The 19,725-nt window shown below is 38.2% G+C and overlaps 1 protein-coding gene across 1 annotated transcript in view; it reads left to right on the forward strand.

The window, feature by feature from the left end:
• SSBP2 (single-stranded DNA binding protein 2) overlaps positions 1-19,725 on the forward strand; it is a 163,861-nt gene that overhangs the window by 39,574 nt on the left and 104,562 nt on the right. The window contains exons 3-4 of the mRNA XM_010020479.1: positions 1,066-1,127; positions 2,806-2,890. Coding sequence (XP_010018781.1) covers positions 1,066-1,127; positions 2,806-2,890 — 147 coding nt within the window. The remainder of the gene's footprint in view (positions 1-1,065; positions 1,128-2,805; positions 2,891-19,725) is intronic.

Here is a 19,725-nt window from a genome sequence, read left to right on the forward strand (position 1 = left end):
AACAATTTTTTTTATTAACAAAATTGGACAGGAAATAATGCTATGTGTACTTGTAACTGGAGGAATTTGGAGTGTGTGCAATGCCCTGGTTTCCACCCAGTTCTAACATGAGACATTTTTTCTGTACAGTGTTGTGTGGATTAAAAAAACAGTTGCTTGCAACAGAGCTCCTTCAGCAGTTGCATGGGCTTTATTATAGCCCAGAGTATTGTATTTTGCAGTTCAGGACAAACTAATGACTCTGGCATCAATAAAATGGTTGCGTGATTATCTTTCAGACACAACATTTGGGAAGTGTTACAGAGGCGCAGAATGCTGTCACTTGTGCGTTATGTTGTTTAATAGGTTCACTGATTATCGAGAAAAGTGTGAAGTCAAGGGTAATAAGAGTTCTTAAATCGCATTTCCTTTGAAAACAGTGTTAAGCAAACCAGGCTTCCTAGGTGGAAAAGAAATCACAGCCAGTGTAGCTGTTCAGGAGGGGTTGCCAGCATAGACAAACCAAGCCAAACTAGCATTGTCACTGAGTGGTGGGAGAGTGAGTTACAGCCAATGTACCGCTAACAGTAGAGCACTTCTTGAGGATTGTAAACGGTGCCTGCTTTGGATGTGGAGGGAAGACTGCCACCTGCTGAATCAGTTACATTAGTTCTGTATTCTATGTTTTTCTTAGTTTTCCTGGGAAAATCTTTTCAATCATTTTAGGTGTACGCTTTAACACCTTTTTTTTTTTTTGTTCCATTGGTCATGCATTTTTGACCTTATAATAATGCACATCTCAGTGGAGTGATACAAAACATATTGTTAACAACATTATATTCAGAATCTAAGCAAAAATTATTCTAAAACATGATTCCTTAGAGTGAGAAAAACTTAGTATAAGCATCAGCTATATTAGTAGCTGTAATAAAGTAATATGGCTATTGAGATTGATGATGATAAAACCTTTCGTAACTACAGAACCTTTTCTTCTTTCCCTTTTTTGGTTATCTGCATGAATTATGTAATGCTTTTTAGTCACCATCATCAGAAATGCGCATCTCTGTTTTTATTGTTTTGTTTTAGATAAGATGGGAAAAAAACATCACACTGGGGGAGCCCCCAGGATTCTTGCATTCCTGGTGGTGGTAAGTATCAATTTTCTTTCCCTCTCACTTTCAGAATATGCCAGCTGCTGGTTCTAGCAGCTGGAGGCAAGAAATTCAGGTAAACATTGTAAAAGGAATGTGAAGATGAGGATCAAGAGCCAGTTTCTTGTTAAGGAATGAAAAAACAGAAAATTAGATATGGAAAAATATACGGATAATAGATACAGGAAAACACTGTGTAGTGTGCTGATAAGAAAGCCTCTTTGAAAGAAGGTGGCCTGCGTATCTTTCTTCACCACCTTCTGGTAAGTGGTGCATTTAAGAGATTATTCTACATATCCTAAATAATTGCATTAAAAAAACCCCAGTATATACAGAGACTCTGCATACAGATGTGAGTTTCCTCAGCCTTAGAGTCCACATTCTAGTCATGGGAATAGCATTGAAAGTAATTAACTGAACCCAAGCTACCAGCCTTTTTGGGAGGCAGCGTGCATTAGCATGGGCTTGGTGCTGCAGTGTCTGCATTTGCACAGTTTCTCTCAGCTCAGAAGATGGGTAGGCATGAGGATGACTTGTGATTTTTTTATGCGTGGTGGCATGGGCTTATATATACTGGTGTGCAGGGACACAACAGTCTGTGTGTGTAGATTCCCAAGGAGAGAAAAGTATTCATAGTCACTGCTGTTAAGCTGTGGTATTTATTACTTGTCACCTGATTGGAATATATCCAGTAAGCCTGTGTTTGAAAGAATTACAGAGAATATGTCCAACTGTCAGGAGTACAAGAACGTACCACTTTTAAAGGGGTCCCATTTGAACCCAAGTGATTTGTACAGCTGCATGGAAGGTGTCGTATTCTTCATTGTCCTTTCTTTCACAGCTTTCAGCTAAAGTGATGGAAACCTGTCTAAGAAGAGTGTGTCCCTTGTATCTCTGACGTCTGCATTATCCTTAATTTTGCTTGTCTGCGTCAGAGTGCTGAAATTGCCCACAATTCCTTACTATGGTGCTGGACTAAGTTACAAAGGATTAAGTCAAAACCAATAAAGAAACACTCTGAAACTCCAGCATTTCCGTATTTTATCCTTTCAGTTGTTCTTTTGTACACATAGTTTAATTCCAGAAACTTTGTGTTGGAACTGATATGTGTATAACTATTTGAAGGGCAGAAAGACCAGTGGGAGTACCATAATTTCCTTTCACTTACAAGAACATAACCATCTATTTCCTACTCTTCTCCACACCTGTTTCTCTGGGAACTTTTGTTTAAAGCCCAGTATCGGACCTTGGAAGAACTCCCAGTTTTCTCTCCAGTTTCTTGCCCTTTCATGTTACTACAAATCCATCCCTTCCCACGCTTTGTGGAAGTTAATTGCAGCAGTCATCAGAGGGACGAGGTTAAATACAAAATTTCAGTAATATACTTTATACACTTAAACTTTGTATATTAGACTTGCTTCTTGGTCTGTACTACAGTGGTGTTAAAGGAACACAGCACTGCTTTCCTCACAGAATTAGATATCAGGACTTGACTTCTCATAGATGTTTTACAAAGCTAAATTTTTTCATGGAGGCAAGTGTTTTCATCCCTTGGCAAGGAAGTGGTATGTCTGTTTCTATATATGAACATGCGTGTGTGGTGTGCATACACCATAAAATCTGTATGAGTATTACAATGATCTTCTCACCATCTCTGTATCTTGTTAACTTGCAGTGTATTTTGGGATCTCTACTGTGCAGCTCCAGAAAGACGAGAAACATGTGAACATTCAAGTGAAGCAAAAGCCTTTCACGACTATGTAAGTTTTGTGTCTTTACCACACTTTTATTAATTGTATGTATAAATACGATAGAGAAGTAGTTCTGCATTACAGTGGTTCAAAAATGTAGGTGTCAGCCATATTTATAATTTCTCAGTTTTCTGGAATGCCTTAGGATTAGGACTTCCTAATACTTTGATTGCCCAGCACCGTAATAACTCCTGGAAGCCACCTCAGAGATCACAGTCCTGTCCCATGTGCTAATGAAAAATGAAGAATGTTCTTCTGTCCCCCACATCATGAACACACGAGACTGGTGACAAAGGTGCAGGCAAATAGCAGCACAGATGGGTCCTGTGCAGATATCTGTCCTTTGTTGGTGCTAAAGAAAAAGCAGTTCAGCAGATGGAATTGATCTTCTGGCTTCTGTTGTGGTCATACTGACTGCAGGTGTGATTGTTCTTCAGATACTTTTGTGTCCTGAAGTAGGTGTTTTTCATCAGCATAATAAGCACTTATGTGCGATAGAGTAAGTTAAATGCAAAATCATCTGGTCTGAAAGAATTGGGGGAATAAAGGGCAAAATTATTACACCAGTTTTGATGCTTTTGAAACTTAGTTCAAATCCCAGCAGAGAGTTTGCTGACGTTTTGCCTGCAAGGACTAATAATAATAATAATGATGATGATTAATAATAATAATGATTATGATTAGGAGGAGGTTGTTGATGATGACATAAATAAATAAATAAATAAGTAACTCTAGAAACTAGGGTCTGAAACATTCATTCTGCTTCTCCACTCTCATAAGTGGAGATCACCAGAAATGATGTAGGACTTCATGCCAGAGTTAGGATGGAATTTGAGTTCCTTCTGCTACATGAGCTCCTGTCCATCTGATGATTTAATTTTTACTGACAAATCCTTTGGAGGCTGACCATACTTGAGTTTATTGTTCAGCTCTGAAACCTCTTTCCTTGAGTGTTTTCCACTGTCCTAGAAGTCCTGTCTACTTGCCACAAAAAAATATTTTTACAGGTAAAATTAAAATTAGACTGCCATATCCTGATGTCTTCCAAAAACAAATTTGGAAAAATTGGAATGAATCACCTAAGTGACCATTTTCTTTTTTCTATTGTCATAATCTGATAATGGCTTGGCATCCGACAGTATGTGAGTTAGTGGTGATAACTTACTTGTAGTTAGCAATGACTTAAGTTGTAAATGCAACATCAACACAGCTAGAACTGTTCAGCATATTTTACTTACAGACCCATGCCACTTTAATAACCTGTTCTTGGTTAGATTATGAGGCTAACTGGTAAAGGAGCTTGGACAATTTTGCACAGTCATGCCTGGGCTACATTTATCACTAGTCATAAATAACAAATAAAAGAGTGTCAGAGGGAGGAAGAAAGTTACAAGGAAGTTTTCCACCCACAGAGATGTCAAGGTCAACTAACTTGGTAAAGTATATTCTCAAATTAAAAATTAAGTAACTCTTACAAGTACTGTTGCTGCAATCTTTTTCACCTGTTCTGTTATCAGAGTGAGGTTTTATTCCCCACTGAAGTATAAATAGTTTTACAGTAATAGTCTATGACTGCAGGGAATGACATTAGTGAGTTAAATCCATAGAGATCAGAACCCAGAATACGATGGCTTACTTCGGTGGGGAGCATTGTGCATTCAAAATATAAAATAAAAAGCCAAAAATCTGAAAGCTGTAGATGTTGTGAAATAGTTTTGAAACAAAATTATCAGTGAGAGGAAATTTTCAGTGAAAAAGGACTTGGGAATCTAAAAAGGAGCAGAGCCTACTATTCTTCAGACTCATGAGATTTTCATTGATCGCTGCTGAATCTAAATTTTGAGGTACACTAAGAATTTGAGTAGGTGAAGCAAAATAATGTCAAGTAAAATAATGTTGTGCTGGCATCACCCAGTGTTTCTAACTTCTACAGGTCTTGAAATATCACGTCCTTGTTGCTCAGTTTTGTCTGCATTATGATGTATGTTATGATGTATCTGTGTGTGATACAATTTTGTGATTCAATGTTTAAGTTACTGTATAAAGTCATGTTTGATGAAGGAAAAATAAAATCATGGTACGCTTCTATACGCTTCTATAAGACTAGCAGGGTCTTCCTTGGACCCTGTAGTGCTGTCCTGAAAAAGAGTGCCTGTGGAGTTCCCTCTAATATCAGCTCTGCCTAATTAAGCAAACTAAGTCTCAACTTGTCTGTGCCTGTCAGTCTGTTCTTCTCAGTCTGTGTAAAACAACAGTAAAACCAAATTCTTTTCAGTAGCTGTTATTTAAATTTTCTGATATGTATGTGTGTACAGGTTTCTTTCTTTCTATAGTAGCATCCATGTTCTGCAGAGAAAGGGTTTGGAAGTGCTATTTCATTGTGTTCAGAGTGTACTAATACAACTTTTGATACTTATTGAGCTAATGAGAGAAGAATCTGCCATGTTTGACAGCAGGAACATGACGTGACTGCAAGGTGGAGGCTGTAGCTGCTTACAGTACTAACAGTGTTCATCATTACTAAAAATGCAGTAAATAGAAAAGCAAAGGCCTATTCTGTCTTTAAAAAGAGGATTTTCTGTACTCATCCTGTTTTAAGTATTTGCAGCTCCCCCATATTATCTAAAAGAGATTCTATTTTTATTTTCTATTGAGATTTGTGATTGGATATGTTTTCTTCTGAGCGACCAAGATTCTGAACTCATTAGGTACATTGATGTATGGAAAAGGCTGAAAAAAACGTGCATGTCATGAAAGTGTCTGTGCTGGATCAGAGAGATGTGTTCTGGCCTGGAAGTTTTAATGTAAATGATTTAGAATTAGAAATTGTTCATATTTCAGGCAACTCAAGAAAGAAAGCTGGTGCTTGCTCACCTAGGCTATTGATACTGCAGCCGTTGCAGTAGAAATAGCTTACCTGGAGCAGAAAAGCCCCGTGTTTCTTTTCCAGGTACCTATTACTTTTCCGGGTGGAAGACTTGTTTGTACTTTGAAGTCTCATGAAAAATCATGTACATGGATGTTCTGAGACAAAATTTTGCTTTCAGTGTAAAATGAGTTTTTCTTTCTTTACCTCTTCATCTCTCTAGTTAAAATCTCATTTTTCTGGGTTTTGAACTGAGATCTTCTGTTGAAAGAAGCAGGTTCCAATGTTCATCTTGTTCCTACGTTCTTTTTGCTTCTTTACAAGCTGAAAACATACTGGGTCAAAAGGGGATATAAAACATAAAACCTTGTGATTACTTAGAGAAGAAGAATGATGGATTTTCAGTGGCAACCTTACCAGTGAACTTCTGACTGCCACAAGTAACCATTCTCCTTTTTGTCAGGCCTGGCTATTCAATCACATCTCTGTACCCTGGGTTTGGTGGAGTGCTACCTGAAAAGTATTTCCTTAGAGGATGGTTTATGTACATAACAGTTAAGATCTTTTTACAGTCCAGTGTGCCTCTGTCATGTTCCTTACAGTGGAAGTTCTTCCATGTGACGTTTGTGCAAAGAGGGATCTAATAATTCTCACAAGTAGCTGTAGTAAAATCTTGATTGTTTTTCAGGTAGGATTTTATTAGTGTTTTCCTCACAGCTCTTTGAAAGATCACTTTTGATGTGAGTAAGGGTCTCTTGTTTGTTTTCATGGCTCCCAAAAGAATGCCAGGTAATTTGTAGGGTGGGAAAAAAGACACATTCATTGCCCCACAGACTGTACAGTCTCATAAGCTGGTGCCATGTTTCCACCTGACTTGTTAGCACATTTTAATAGTGAGCTGTGTGACAGGGAGCTTAGCTTTATGTGAAGGTTGTAGGATATATTAAAGACTGTGCAATAATCAATTCTGTCCAGATTATTCCTTTTAAAGGTCATAGTGATATAAATCAAATTTTTGTAGAAGTTATTTGCATAGTGTTTGGACATTTGGATGGCTGGTAAATCTCTTTGTGAGTCTTCCATAAGAACAGATTTTGTCTCTGCACTTTCATATATTTTGTGATTAAAAAAAAATAAATAACCACTTTCTTTTCTGGACCCATCTTCCTGCAGCAGAACTGAGGTGTTTTGCCTACCCTAAATGCCCCAACCACCCCTCATTTATCATTAATACTACTTGGAATTTGAGGGGTTATGAATATTTTTACATCTTTTTTTTGGACTGAAGATTACCATGAAAGACCTGGGAGAAGATGTTCTCTGAAGGCATCATTAAATGCGAGTCAGAAGTGACCATAAATCTCAAGCCTTACTTTCTCACAGCACAGTGAAACTGTATTCTGCAATGAGGACAGCGTTAGTCTAGTTTCATTAAACTATCTTTTTTGTTTTACTTCTAAAACCCACACAGAATTTCTAGGTGCAGATTTTTGTTGATCTAAATGCATAGAAGCTTACTCTGATTCATAATAATTTTTGACAATGCTTTTTGGTTTTGTATTCTCTGGGTGGTCTGAGCTCATGCTTAATTTAAGCACAATCTTTTTCAGGCAGTCTGTCACAGGACCTCCTTCTCTGCGTTTTGTGTCTCAGGGATGGAAGAATATGTTTTAGCTGTTGATTTTCTTGCTTTCCTAGTTCTTGCTACTGTGATCTTCTGTAGGCAGCCTAGCTACAGCAGCTTGTGCTTCTAGGTCCTCCCAGCTTTCTTGCTGAAAACTGAATTCTAGATCTGTTTTCCAGCTGTCTGTTTCTGTGGAGAGTGCATGTTAACTCCTTCTGCTTAAAACAAAAAATCAGAACAGAAGCTCCACATCATTCTCAAGAGCAAGAGATGACAAATACTGGGGAGGGATGGAGGGAAGAGATCAGAGATAATCTACAAAATGATGGATTCAGTGTCACTTATGGGATGAATGCCAAATTGTGTTGATACAGGATCATGAAATACTTGCTCAGTGATGATCAAGGACTATTGTACCAAAAGCAATGCTTCTTGTCCAAGTTACCTATTAATTCCTTACATGAGTTCTGCACAGTTGTGGAAAGCCCTTTACATGTTTACTGATTATCACTGTATCTGTAATGTCACATTCAGAATGTGTTCTTCATACATGTGATTCTTCTTACCGTGTAAGTACTACTTGTGTCTACCAGGAGAACTGGTTATTTTTTAAACTTAGGAAAAAACCCCCACCTTTTAAGTGTCCATATCCTTCTTTTTATACATACTTAGGAAATGAAAAGCATCTCCTTCCATTGTTAAAACAATATCCTTTCCTTTTTATGTGAATAGCATGTATCAGTATGAATGAAATGCCTTTCTTTACTGCTGTTCATATTCTGCAGAGATCGTGTTTCACTTCTCAGTGTTCAGGTATACCTATAGTAAGACATTCTTAGATGTGAAAGCTTAAGGAAGGCTAAGGAAGTCTGATGTTTGCTTTGAAATCATATTTGCAAGCAAAACTCTGTAAACCTGAAAAACATGATAAATGCTTAGAATTCTTATCTTCCTTCAGTTGTTAGATGTATAGGAACACTAATGTGAAACGAGGTGAATGTCTCCATTGGAGGACAGCACTTCTAGAAGGTTTGGAAAGGACAGTGATTCACAGTCTGAGAATCTTGTACAGTGGCATTGGCAGAACTGTGCACATGCAACCTTAACTTTTTCAGTGTTGTAATTTTACTAACTAGTAGATGTTCTTTAATGCAGTTACGTGGAAAGGATTAATTAACATCGTGCTCCACCCCTTAGTCAAAGTAGGCATTACTTTTTGCAAGACTGCGTTGACTTGTGTCAGGATTTGCTCCACATTATTTATAGGTGTATCTCAATGTGTTGCACTGTTACCTCCAAGACTATGAAACTGGTTTTGTTGGCTCTTCAGAAATCATCAAAGTTGAGCAATTGGTACTTTCCTTGGATTGTAGAGACAGACCCTGTTTGCAGGAAAATACAGATTTATTTTCTTCTTGTTTCCTCTTAAGAAACCCACCAAAAGAAGTACCATTGCCATGTTTCCATGAAGAAGGAAGATGTGCTCTTTCTGCTCCTGCCATCCTCTTTCATCATTCCTTCCCATCAGCTACTGGATAATATGATGTAATTTGAACTACTCTGTGTCACAAATGTTAAGCTGTGATGCAGAAATGTGTTTCTTACAGTCCACATATTTTTTTTTCTCTTTATAGAGACAATTTCACAAGTAAATTAGTGCTGTGCTCCTCTTCTTACATGCCTAAGCCATTTGTTTCAGAGAGAAAAAGCAACATTTCCTCCCCAAATTTCACTATTTTTTTTTTGAGTGGAGGTTTAATTTTCTTAGAATTTAAAAGTAAAATGGATAGTTAGTTTGAGTTAATTGGAAGCCTCTGATTGTATGAGGAACCACCATCTCCCTTGAAGGCAGTTTAGCTCCTCTTTCATGGTTCCCAGAGGGAGGCAGAGGACATGTTGAAAGAGTACCTCTTTTCTAAGAACCATTTTACGCTTCATTTTCATTGAAAACAATAGGAGACAATGTCCGTTCTAATGAGGGGGAATGTTATGTGCAAAAAAATAAGTATTTATTTAGAAGACAACACTAAAAAGATCTATCTACACTATATGTAAAACCATTCCAAGTTCACGAAATAGGACAAAACTTTGGTTTTTTTCTGCTTGGAGGAAAGGGGGAGTATCTGAAGATGCAACTTAAGTCAGGCATCTAAAAGATAATGTGGAGTGCACAGGATGAGGTAGAGGTTAAAAGGCTAAAGGAAATGGCTGGAATGCCCACGCTGCTTTGCAGTAGTTTAGTTTTTACAATATACAGGTAAAATCTGGTTGTAAAATAATGTTTTGTCCCATTTCATAAATTCGGTGTAAGACTTTTTGGTTTTTTTAGAATGTTGATAGGCACACTGTTTAATTACTAGGTGCTTTACTCCATAATAGATGTCTCAATGGGTTCAGTTCTCTGTGTTCTGAAGTCTCGGGCTTTCTTCAAAATAAACCCAAGGCACTTATGCTCTACAGTTATGACATATGTTACTGCCTGGAAGAAGGCTCCACTGGAAATGTTCAACCAGATTGATGGAAATTGCAGGATACTGCCATTTCTTTTCCTCTGTGGTTGCCCTGATGAACAGTTGTTAACTTCAGCCATTTCTCAGAGTGAAGTTTTTAAATCTGTCAGCATAAAATTTCAATACTCCTGATGTATTAGGAATAGAACTCTGCTGATTTAATTTTTTTTCTTTTTTTTTTGTTTGATATAATGGATTATTTATACAACCACAGTGAGACTAGTATTACAGTTTTAAGTTTTAAACTTTATAATTCGGAGTGAACTCAAAATCGAGGTTTCAGTGGAGAGAGGCTATTATTTCTTTTACAAGTGGAAGCACGCATACATACATTTACATTTAAGTATTTTAATGTATTGAAGTGTAAACCTTGTGGATTTCAGATATTCCCTCAAAAGCTGTAGAAACTTTGCTTCTTTTGAATGTATTTGGCTTTTAAGAATGAGAAGATAGATACATCCTATTGGGAATTTTAAGTAGCATTGAGAAATGTCCTGTTTATAAATTTTTGTTTATAGTAGTTGCACTGAAAAACATTTTATTTGTTGACATATAAAAACATTATGTCTATTGACATACAGATCATTCTTACTCATTGCATAGTGGACTCAGTATGTTTTTACAGTGTTCCAGAAAGTTATGAAGGAGGTTAAGTTGTAGCTTAGTAACATTGGGAGTCTTAAATTGCCTAACAAATGCTCTGAATTTAGAGTTAAAGATCTTCTGGTATTAATATTTAACACTGTGCATTATGCTTTACATCAATAAAGTACTGAACAAACATTTGATCAATAGAGAGCAAATGTTGGATTAAAGCATTTCAACAACCCACTTCCTCTGCACGCTATTCCTCCCCCTTGGTATTCTTTCTTCTGATGTTTTATTTCCCCTGTCAGGATTTTGTCTGATGTTTATAATGCTAAATGATTTAGGTAGCTTTCTATTAGATGTTTGCATTCAGCAGTTCAAATTTAGCTAGTGAGATTTCTCTCTTGAGCTAATTAGAAAAAGGTATTTTGAGGACTCTGCAAAAGCACTTGCTTCCATGTGTGCATGTGTGTGTAGTGATGTGCTTGTGCACAGTGCAAGCCAGTACTGCATTAACGTAAAGCATTTTTCTGATACCAGCCTTTAGCTAGATTTGAGACACTTTATCTAAATGTATTCTTCCTTAGACTTATAAAAAGTAAAACTGAAAGCAGTAGTCTTACTTCTGCACAATGTGCCAAACATGGATTTTGTACTAAACTGCTCTGTTAATACACCTAAGTAAGTGACTCATTTCAGACTTGCTTAACACAGTCCTGGAAAAAACCAAAGAGTTGTAACTTCCATCTGCTCCCTAATATGATGAAAGATGAATCCTGGGAGTCACAAACTGGGGGAGACATGCAGCTTTTAATAAGAACAGCTGAACAACAAAGAACAGCCTTACAAGAGGTGGTAAAAAATGAAGTAATGAGGAGGAAAGGCCTGCAAGCTTCTTGAGGCAACATGGATATCCATGGCTGACGAGAGCTGTCACATCCAAACATTGCACTAAATACAAAATGCACATGATCTAACACGAATCACTCGGAACAGATAACAGTCTTTTTGAATTTTCTACCAAATTAATATCTTAATATTACCAGCAGTTGTGCTAACAAGGGTTCTTGAGCTTGCACAGAATGTTTTACTGAGAAGAAATGTCTTCTCTACGTATATGTTTACGTAGAGAAAAATGGAGATAGTGGCATAATCAAGGACAATAAAAGCTTAAGGTTGACTTAAGGTGAAAATCTGCTTTATGTTTTGTCATTGTATGCTATTTCATTATGACACCTCCTTAACTGAAGTGGACATCTCCATAGCACTGTCACAGTAGCATCCACAAACTAGATTTACGCCAGTAGTGAGGGTGCCTATAACGGAACTGAAATGCAGCAGTCTGTAACCCATCAGAGGCTAATTTACCCTGCTGAGAAAGTAATGCGGTGCATAATTCACACCAGAAGAGGTGCACAACCTGTCACAGGAAGAGGAAGACAAAGCTCTTTATAAGGTTTAAGATAAATGTTATGTTCTCAGCTATAGAGAATCTGGAAAACATTTTCTGGTTCTGCTTCAGGTCTGATTTCTGTAAATGTATTGCAAACCTGAAATTTTAGCCCGTGAAACGTGCAAAGTTTAAGTATAAAATAGTTAAAGGAATATAACACATGAGGTGAGTTTTAATGTCTTCCCCCCCCCCCCAAAAAGAGGCAGAGAAGTCTACAGATAGTGTATATATATTCACAAAGTGGAGTGTGATGTTACACTCCATAAATCAATTTTACATGAGTAAGATTTGTAGTGACGTTTGTAAGGCAGACACTCGGATCCCTCTGGAGCATGACCTCATTGACTTTACCATAGATCTACACAGATCACACAATACATACAACATCTACATACAGGTAGATGTTGTGATCTGCCTGTATGGATCCAATAGCAGGATCAGGGACTTTGGCCCTAATTTGGCAAACAATTTCATGGTTGGGTAGCATTTTGTCTGTGAATACTCTTATTAAATTCTCATACATGTTTGCAGTATCAGGATCATGGGAAACAGTATGAATACAGTGGGTCATTCTTGTTTACTGCCTGATTTTAGAGTTACTCTTCGATATGGAAACCGGCAATTTATTTAGTCTGGGGTTTTCTGCATATTTGTGTGCAAAGAGACCCTTTCCCAATTCTTTCTGTTGTGAAGGAAATCTTAAAATTTCTGTTGAAAAGGACAAAACTGTTGAAGAGGGGTTTTATGTATCTGCAGAAAGCGTTTTACTCCATTCTAGCGGTTAATGTATAAAACTTCATTTATTTTCCCACTATTTTCATGGGCTTATGTTACTCTGTGTACAGCAGTGTAGTGTTTTCTGACTCCTATTGCCAACTGCTTTATTCTTCTTGCTTCAGCTGCTTTCCTCCCATTGTTATATGGCGGACGTGTGTTGGCTTGGGGACTGGTGGATCACCAGAGCATAGCTCCTACAACTCCTGAGTCAGATCCAGCTGCTGTCTTGGCTTTCGCTTGTTCAAAACAGTTTACTTTCCGCTAGTTGGGATAGTTTAATTTATCATATGCAGTAACTGCCCTCCTCCCTTGAAAGATAAACAAAATTAACAATAAACAGGCTCCTACCAACTGTTCTTCCTCCCTGTGTGATGGCCATACCTTGAGCATTTGCAGGTCTTCCTTGATGCTGGAGGGTAAGACGCCTTCCTCTCACTGTCTCTGGGGAAATCTTTTCCTCCAGCATGAAGTTACAGATCCATCAGCATCTCAAGTTTTTGTGTTCTCTTTGTTGGTGGCCTTCCTTGACACTCAGCTGTGGTGGTCTCTTGGAGCTGGGTTAATTCCAGTAGCTGGTTAAACAGAACACTGTAAACTCTCAAAGAATTACATGGTACATTCTCTGTACCCCAGGGAATATTCAGCCCACGCTTTGATACGAAGCTCCCTGTCGTATGAAGTTCGAGGCTTAATCCCATGCCGTTTCAGCAGTGAGACATGGGGAAAATTGTTATTTCCTTTTCCCTTTAATAGAAAAAAAAGGGAGCTCTTTTACATCCCTTTTGTCTTTCCTGATAATTTGCAGAATTTGTTCTTCCTGGAACAAAACTGGTCTTGTTAACAGTTCTTTTTGCAGTACTACAGTATGTGGAGGGTTTTGTGGAAGCTTCTGTTCCCTAAATCATGTTTCTTAAATTGTACAAGAAACTAAGCTTTCATTATTTTTTAAAAATACCTGTTTTAGCCTACATGATTGCTTAGAAAACATGACTTGAGTGAATGGTGGAAAATGATTAGTAGGTACAAAAGAAAAGACATTTTCCTGGTAAAGTTGAGATTGCTTATACTCAGTTTTCTGAAATCCAGAGTAGCACAAGAAGATGGTATTGAAGGCATATCCAAGACGGTAACTTCAAAAGAGGGCTTTAATAGGTTTTTAATGTTATATGCTGTTACTAGATGTCATCTCACCTCATAGTAGTAGTTCTAGAACCTTTATAATTTTTTTTTTTTAAATCACTGAAGCACACAACAAATTGTAACTTTCTGCTTTCTTACAATATGTGTAATACTTTTGTGAAGTGGAGTCTGTTCTAGATTCTTTCCAAGAGCCTGGTTTTAGTTGCCTAACATTTTCTTAAATTTTCGCAGTTACAGCTGAATTGTCTGCCCAAGGTGGCTGCTTCAGGCTGAACTCTTTGTTCCCAGTACCTTTATGCAGAAATAGCTCTCTGAGGGTTTATAAAGATATTTCTAGATGGATGGTCGATGGAATGAAAGAATGAGTGGTTGAACAGCACTGTTTCTTTTGGTGGAACTGTTGTGTTTTGTCAGGAGAAAGGAAGGGCTGAGGTAGCTCTCCCACCGTGGCCAAGGTAATCTTTGATGGGATGATACTACTGTCTACTGGAGGCATCATTAGAGGCTGGATTTACTGTTTTGTAAATTATCTAAATTTACAAGAATGATATTTGTAAATATCATCCTTGCACTCGGTATGCTTCTCCCTTACCACCCTCTTGTGCTACAGGATGAAGTTGTAGGAAGGTGCAGCCCAGTCCATTTGTGGAGCAAGGGTCCCAAAATAAAGAAAAACTATACATGATCATCTACTTTCCAAGTGATGCAACATACTCACAGGCCATTTTTAGAGAAAAAGTGTAGATTTGACATCCCCAGCAGCTGTTTCAGGAAAACAGCGGTGACCACTACCCTTCCCATGAAGCAGAGTACAAATGTTTGTGTAGTGGAGTTCTGCTGGGAATGCCTGGTTTCTGGAGCTGTACTGAAGAGAAACTGCAGTCCAAGCACTGAATGGCAAAGCTGCTAAGTGGCACTTTTGGGAAGAAAAAGGAAGGTTAAAACACTGTAAACTTGTGTTTAACAGAAGAGGCTGAGATAGCAGTTACTTGTAAGATACATAGTGGCAGAGCTGGGGTTTCTAGAAGGTTTTGATTTTATTTTTAATACCTGTTATCAGCTGTGTTTTATTTAAATCCCACAGTAGACGCACAAATTATGTTGTCTGGAACCTTCACATCCTTCCAGAAGATGCTCTTTGACTCTGCCACAGTTTTTGAAATGTTTGTTAGTGACCATGTCGTGTCCATGTTTCTGTGGATTGGACAGCCTTAACACATAGTGCATTTGCTGTTGATCAGCCTGTGACCTAAAAACTTGAAAATAAATGGAAAAGGAGAAAATTACAACTTGAAATATTTATTTTGTAATTTCTTCTTAATTTGTCAACTAACCAAGATGCAAAATAAATCAATCTTAATAGCTGAAAAGGTAGTTGAGTGACAGTATGTACATTGCAATGCATTTCAGCTACCCCAGCTATTCTGTTCTTGTGAGCCACAGGGGATTGATGTTAATGAGGTTCCTGTCTCCTGTTCTCGGGGAGTGGGATTTTGTGTAACTTGGGCCCCCGCTGATTCGAAAACAGAGCTGGCAGAAACAGCAGAGGATGTTTTGTTAATAGCGTTAACTGGAAACGGCCCAGTTAACATTATTAATGTTATTACTGTCAAGGCTAGGTTTAAATGATGGTTAAAACCTCTGGTTTTGTTATGTGCCTCAAAAATACGTTCAAAGAGAGCAGGAGCTGAAAGAACTAGTAATTTGGGCTCCGATGATTTTGACACTGAATTAAATCTCAACTATGTGTGCCTAAAGATTGGTTAGAAGTTCTTGCTAGTGTAAGTAGCCTTTTTGTTTTGTTTTTTTTTCCCCCTCTTTTTTTCCCCTTCAAAATCTCTGAAGTATGCAGTAGCTTTTATTGTAGTAAGATGAACTGCAGAGGTGCTCTGGCTGCTGTAAATCAGGCTGCCTATTTAAGAGACTGAGTGCGTGTATAGGCATTAGTATACTTATCCTTCTAATCTCACAGCTTACTCTTTCAAGCTATGGCTCAGTTTGTACATGTGTCTGTAGTAATATCTTTGTTCTTAACAAATAGACGTTTTTTTGATACAGGAGTAATACTGGATTAACCAAAAGGACTCTGTAGACTGGCCACATAAAGAATGTGGTACACCCTGATTCTTTTAAGACATTGCTGCTTTTAAAAAGTTATAGTAGAACACAGTAATTCAAATACCTGTTCTCTTACCATTTCAGATTACTGATTGTTTTCAGACTTTCAGTTTGAGATCAAAAGAAATATTTAAAGGAATAGATTGTAAACCACTTACATCTTGGATATTCTATTTATTAGTGGCTAGAAGCCGTGTCAGAAAATGTGTTTCAACTTTATTAAATGGGGCCTGGCAAATGTTGCAGTTGTTGAGATACTGCCTTGTTAATAGCAGAAATTGAATTATTGTTTCTGCGTGTGTTGTAAGCAATTACACATAACCATTATCTAAACACATATATTGCATCTTGTCCTGGAAGAATTGTCAGTGAAAATTGTGTTTTTTATAGTAATTTCTATTATGTGCTGCTGACTAAGCAAGCCATGGAGTTATTGAAGCTGCAAAACTGAAATGCATCCATTTTTGTATCATGGGTCATGCATCTTACTTAAACGTTTTAAAACACGTGCAGTTGCACAGCTGTGGTGCAGTTCTCCAGGCTGGTTGCTTGTTCTATTTCCTATGACACTGAATCTGTCCATCTTTAAACTCGTTTGGATGAACTCTTAACTCCTTCCTTCGTCAAAAGTTTGTTACGTACGAATGTCTACTCTTTCACAGGTGTCAGGCCTTACAGGCCAGGTACCTTTTGCTCTGCTTACACTAAGAAAAAAAATAAAAATATCTTTTGTTTGTTTTCACTTCGAAGGACAGGTTTTTTCTGGTTTACAGTTTGACTCTTCAGGGGTGGCTGCTCAGTGTTTGGACGGTGCGTGGCTTCTGGAAAGCAAGCTTGACCAGCCATATCTAGACAAAAATAGTCAGGTTGCATGCTTCTGGCTTAGTATCTTCCATCCTGGAGCTTTTGAGGATGATAAGTTGGCTATGAGCCAGCAGTGTGCCCTTGCAGCCAGAAGACATATATAGTATCCTGGGATGCATTGGGCAGCAGGTTGAGGGAGGGGATCCTCCCCATCTACTTGACCCTGGTGAGGCCACATCTGGAGTACTGTGTCCAGTTCTGCCCTCCTCAGTGTGAGAAAGACAAGGAGCTACTGGAGAGGGTCCAGCGGGGGCCGCAAGGATGACGAGGGGTCTGGAGCATCTCTCTTATAAGGAGATATTGCGGGAGGTGGGCCTGTTCAGTCTGGAGAAGACTGAGAGAGGATGTCATTAATGCATATAAATATCTCAAAGGCACATGCCAGGAGGATGGGGCCAGACTTTTCCAGTGGTGCCCAGCGACAGGATGAGGAGCAGTGGCCGTAAACTAAAACACAAGTTTCAGCTCAACATGAGGAAGAACTTCCTTACTTTGAGGGTGGAAGAGCGCAGGGGATTTGTGGAGTCTCCCTCTCTGGAGACATTCAAAACTCACCTGGACTCATTCCTGTGTGACCTGCTCAAGGTGGCTCTGCCTTGGCAGGGCGGTTGGACTGGATGATCTTTAGAGATCCCTTCCAGTCCTAATGATCCTGTGATTCTGTGATTTGGTGACCTTGCACTTGCCCTTGTTGAACTCCATGAGGTTCACATGGTCCCAGCTCTCCAGACTGTCAAGGTTGCTCTGGATCCCATCCCTTCCCTCCAGCATGTCGACTGTACCGTCCATCTTGGTGTCATCGACAAACTTGCTGAGGGTACTTGATCCCAGTGTTCATGTTGAACCCAATACCAACCCATGAGGAACATCACTTGTCACAGGTCTCCATTTCGACATCAAGCTACTGACCACAACTCTCTGAGTGCAACCATCCAGCCAATTCCTTATCCACAGAGTGGTACATCTGTCAAATCCATGCCTTTCCAGTTTAGATACAAGGATATTGGGTTGGGAAAGTGCCAGACACCTTGCACAATCCAGGTATTGAAATGTCCATTGAAATGGATACTCGAGAAACATAAAAGAAGGCTTCATAATCACAATCCACAATATTTTTCCTTTTACATTTTACTTGTTTTTAAAATAAGTAGAAAGTGATTGACTAAAACAAATTACACTTGTTTAGTGTTAATCTTACTGTGAAAACCACTAGTGCTGGTGTTTAAGCAAGAAGGTATTTTGAAAAGCTCAGGAATTGGTCTGGTGGTTTTGATTTAACTAACTAGCAGAAGTTACAGGATTGCTTTTGATTCCCTCCTCCCCAATTCTAGTTTAGTACTGAAATATTATGATTTCCCCTATAGATCAGTGAAATAGACATTCTGAATAATGCTTTGGAATACAAAGACAAGGTGACCATTCTAACCACTCATGTTTGTGTGTGCACATAATAAATAAGCTGAGACACAGTTTCTTCGTTTATCTGTATTTTCCTTGCATATTCAGCAGTGTTAGATCTCTGCATATATTTACCTTCTCTATATGACATCTTAATCTTGACTTCTTCAAAACTATTTTAAGGGAATTCAGTTACTACCTTAATGTCAGCTTTGCCATGTGCAGGAGATACTGTGTTGTACTGTTGAGTGACATAACCAACTTTTTTTTCATAAACCGTCTAGTATTAGCCTGATGATACCATCTTGCAGGCACAACTAATAGTAGACAAATTGAACCTAAGCTCTAGGGGCTCTGCACAGCAGAATAAATCCCTTGAGCTTGCTGATTCTGTTTTTAAAATGGTATTTTCAGTTTCTGTACATCTATTTACTGTCTTGTAATAAAAATGGTAAAAAAGAAGTCTGAAGGATTAGTCCCTCAAGCATTCTCAAATGTCTCAATACTGGCTATCAACCTTGACAGAATACCTCCTCCTCTTCTCAACCCACTGTCACCATTGTTCAGGTAATCCTCCACTCCTCCACTGCTAAGTTATTTTGCTTTTTACATTTCGCCACACCCATCCCACTTATTTATTTATGTATTTTTAAATTTGAACTTTAACATTCCCTTATGGGAAGACGCAGCTCTGCCTGTTTCTTCGTGAGAAGCCTTGTGGTACGTTCTGCCTTCTCTCCAAACCTTTTCAAGTATTAGTGGCTGTTTCAGAAAACAATTCCTGGCACACCAAGACCTCTGCTTTAATTTTCAATCCTGACCTGATAGTCATTCAGATTCATTGCCTGTAACTGTGCTAGAATCAGCTTACTATTGCATATGTTTGATGAACCATGGAATTGGTTCAAGTCTTGTTTCCAGTTACTTGGTTTCTAAATGTACTCTTTTGGGACCTAAACAGTTTTGTCAATATTCTTTGTTCTAGTTGCTCAGCAGTTTGCAGCTTGATACTGTTGAGGGGCTTTTGTATTGCAGCAGGTGCCAAAGTTAAACCTTGACTATGGAAGAAATTAAGAAGTGGGCCCCGTAGCCCAGAGTGTCAGACTGTGGAATATGTTTTTATTTTCATTTCTGTCATAGGTATGGATTAAGTACAGTCGTATTTCTTATAGCTTGTTTTCTTACGTGGGCTGTTCAGTAGCTTTTTAATTAAACAGCCAACCTCAAATTAATTCGCCATTATATCCAGAAAGTTTTATCTGCTGCTTAAAGTAACTGACATTTTTTTTCTGTATTTGAGTTCTTCCAGGTTTTTCCCTTTTATTTCTGAAGATTTGCAATTAATACACGATATGCCTCTACTTTTTAATTTTTTTTTAGATGTAAGGTAGAATGCTGAGCTGTGGTGTTGTTCAGATGCTGCATTACTTTTGTACTGTGTCCTGGAATCAAGTATTCATTTGCTGCTTGGTATAAAACCCCTTTTTGCTCATTAAATTGTACTGT

This window comes from Nestor notabilis, unplaced genomic scaffold, assembly GCF_000696875.1.
Source record: "Nestor notabilis isolate BGI_N333 unplaced genomic scaffold, ASM69687v1 scaffold9888, whole genome shotgun sequence".
Taxonomy (NCBI): Eukaryota; Metazoa; Chordata; class Aves; order Psittaciformes; family Psittacidae; genus Nestor; species Nestor notabilis.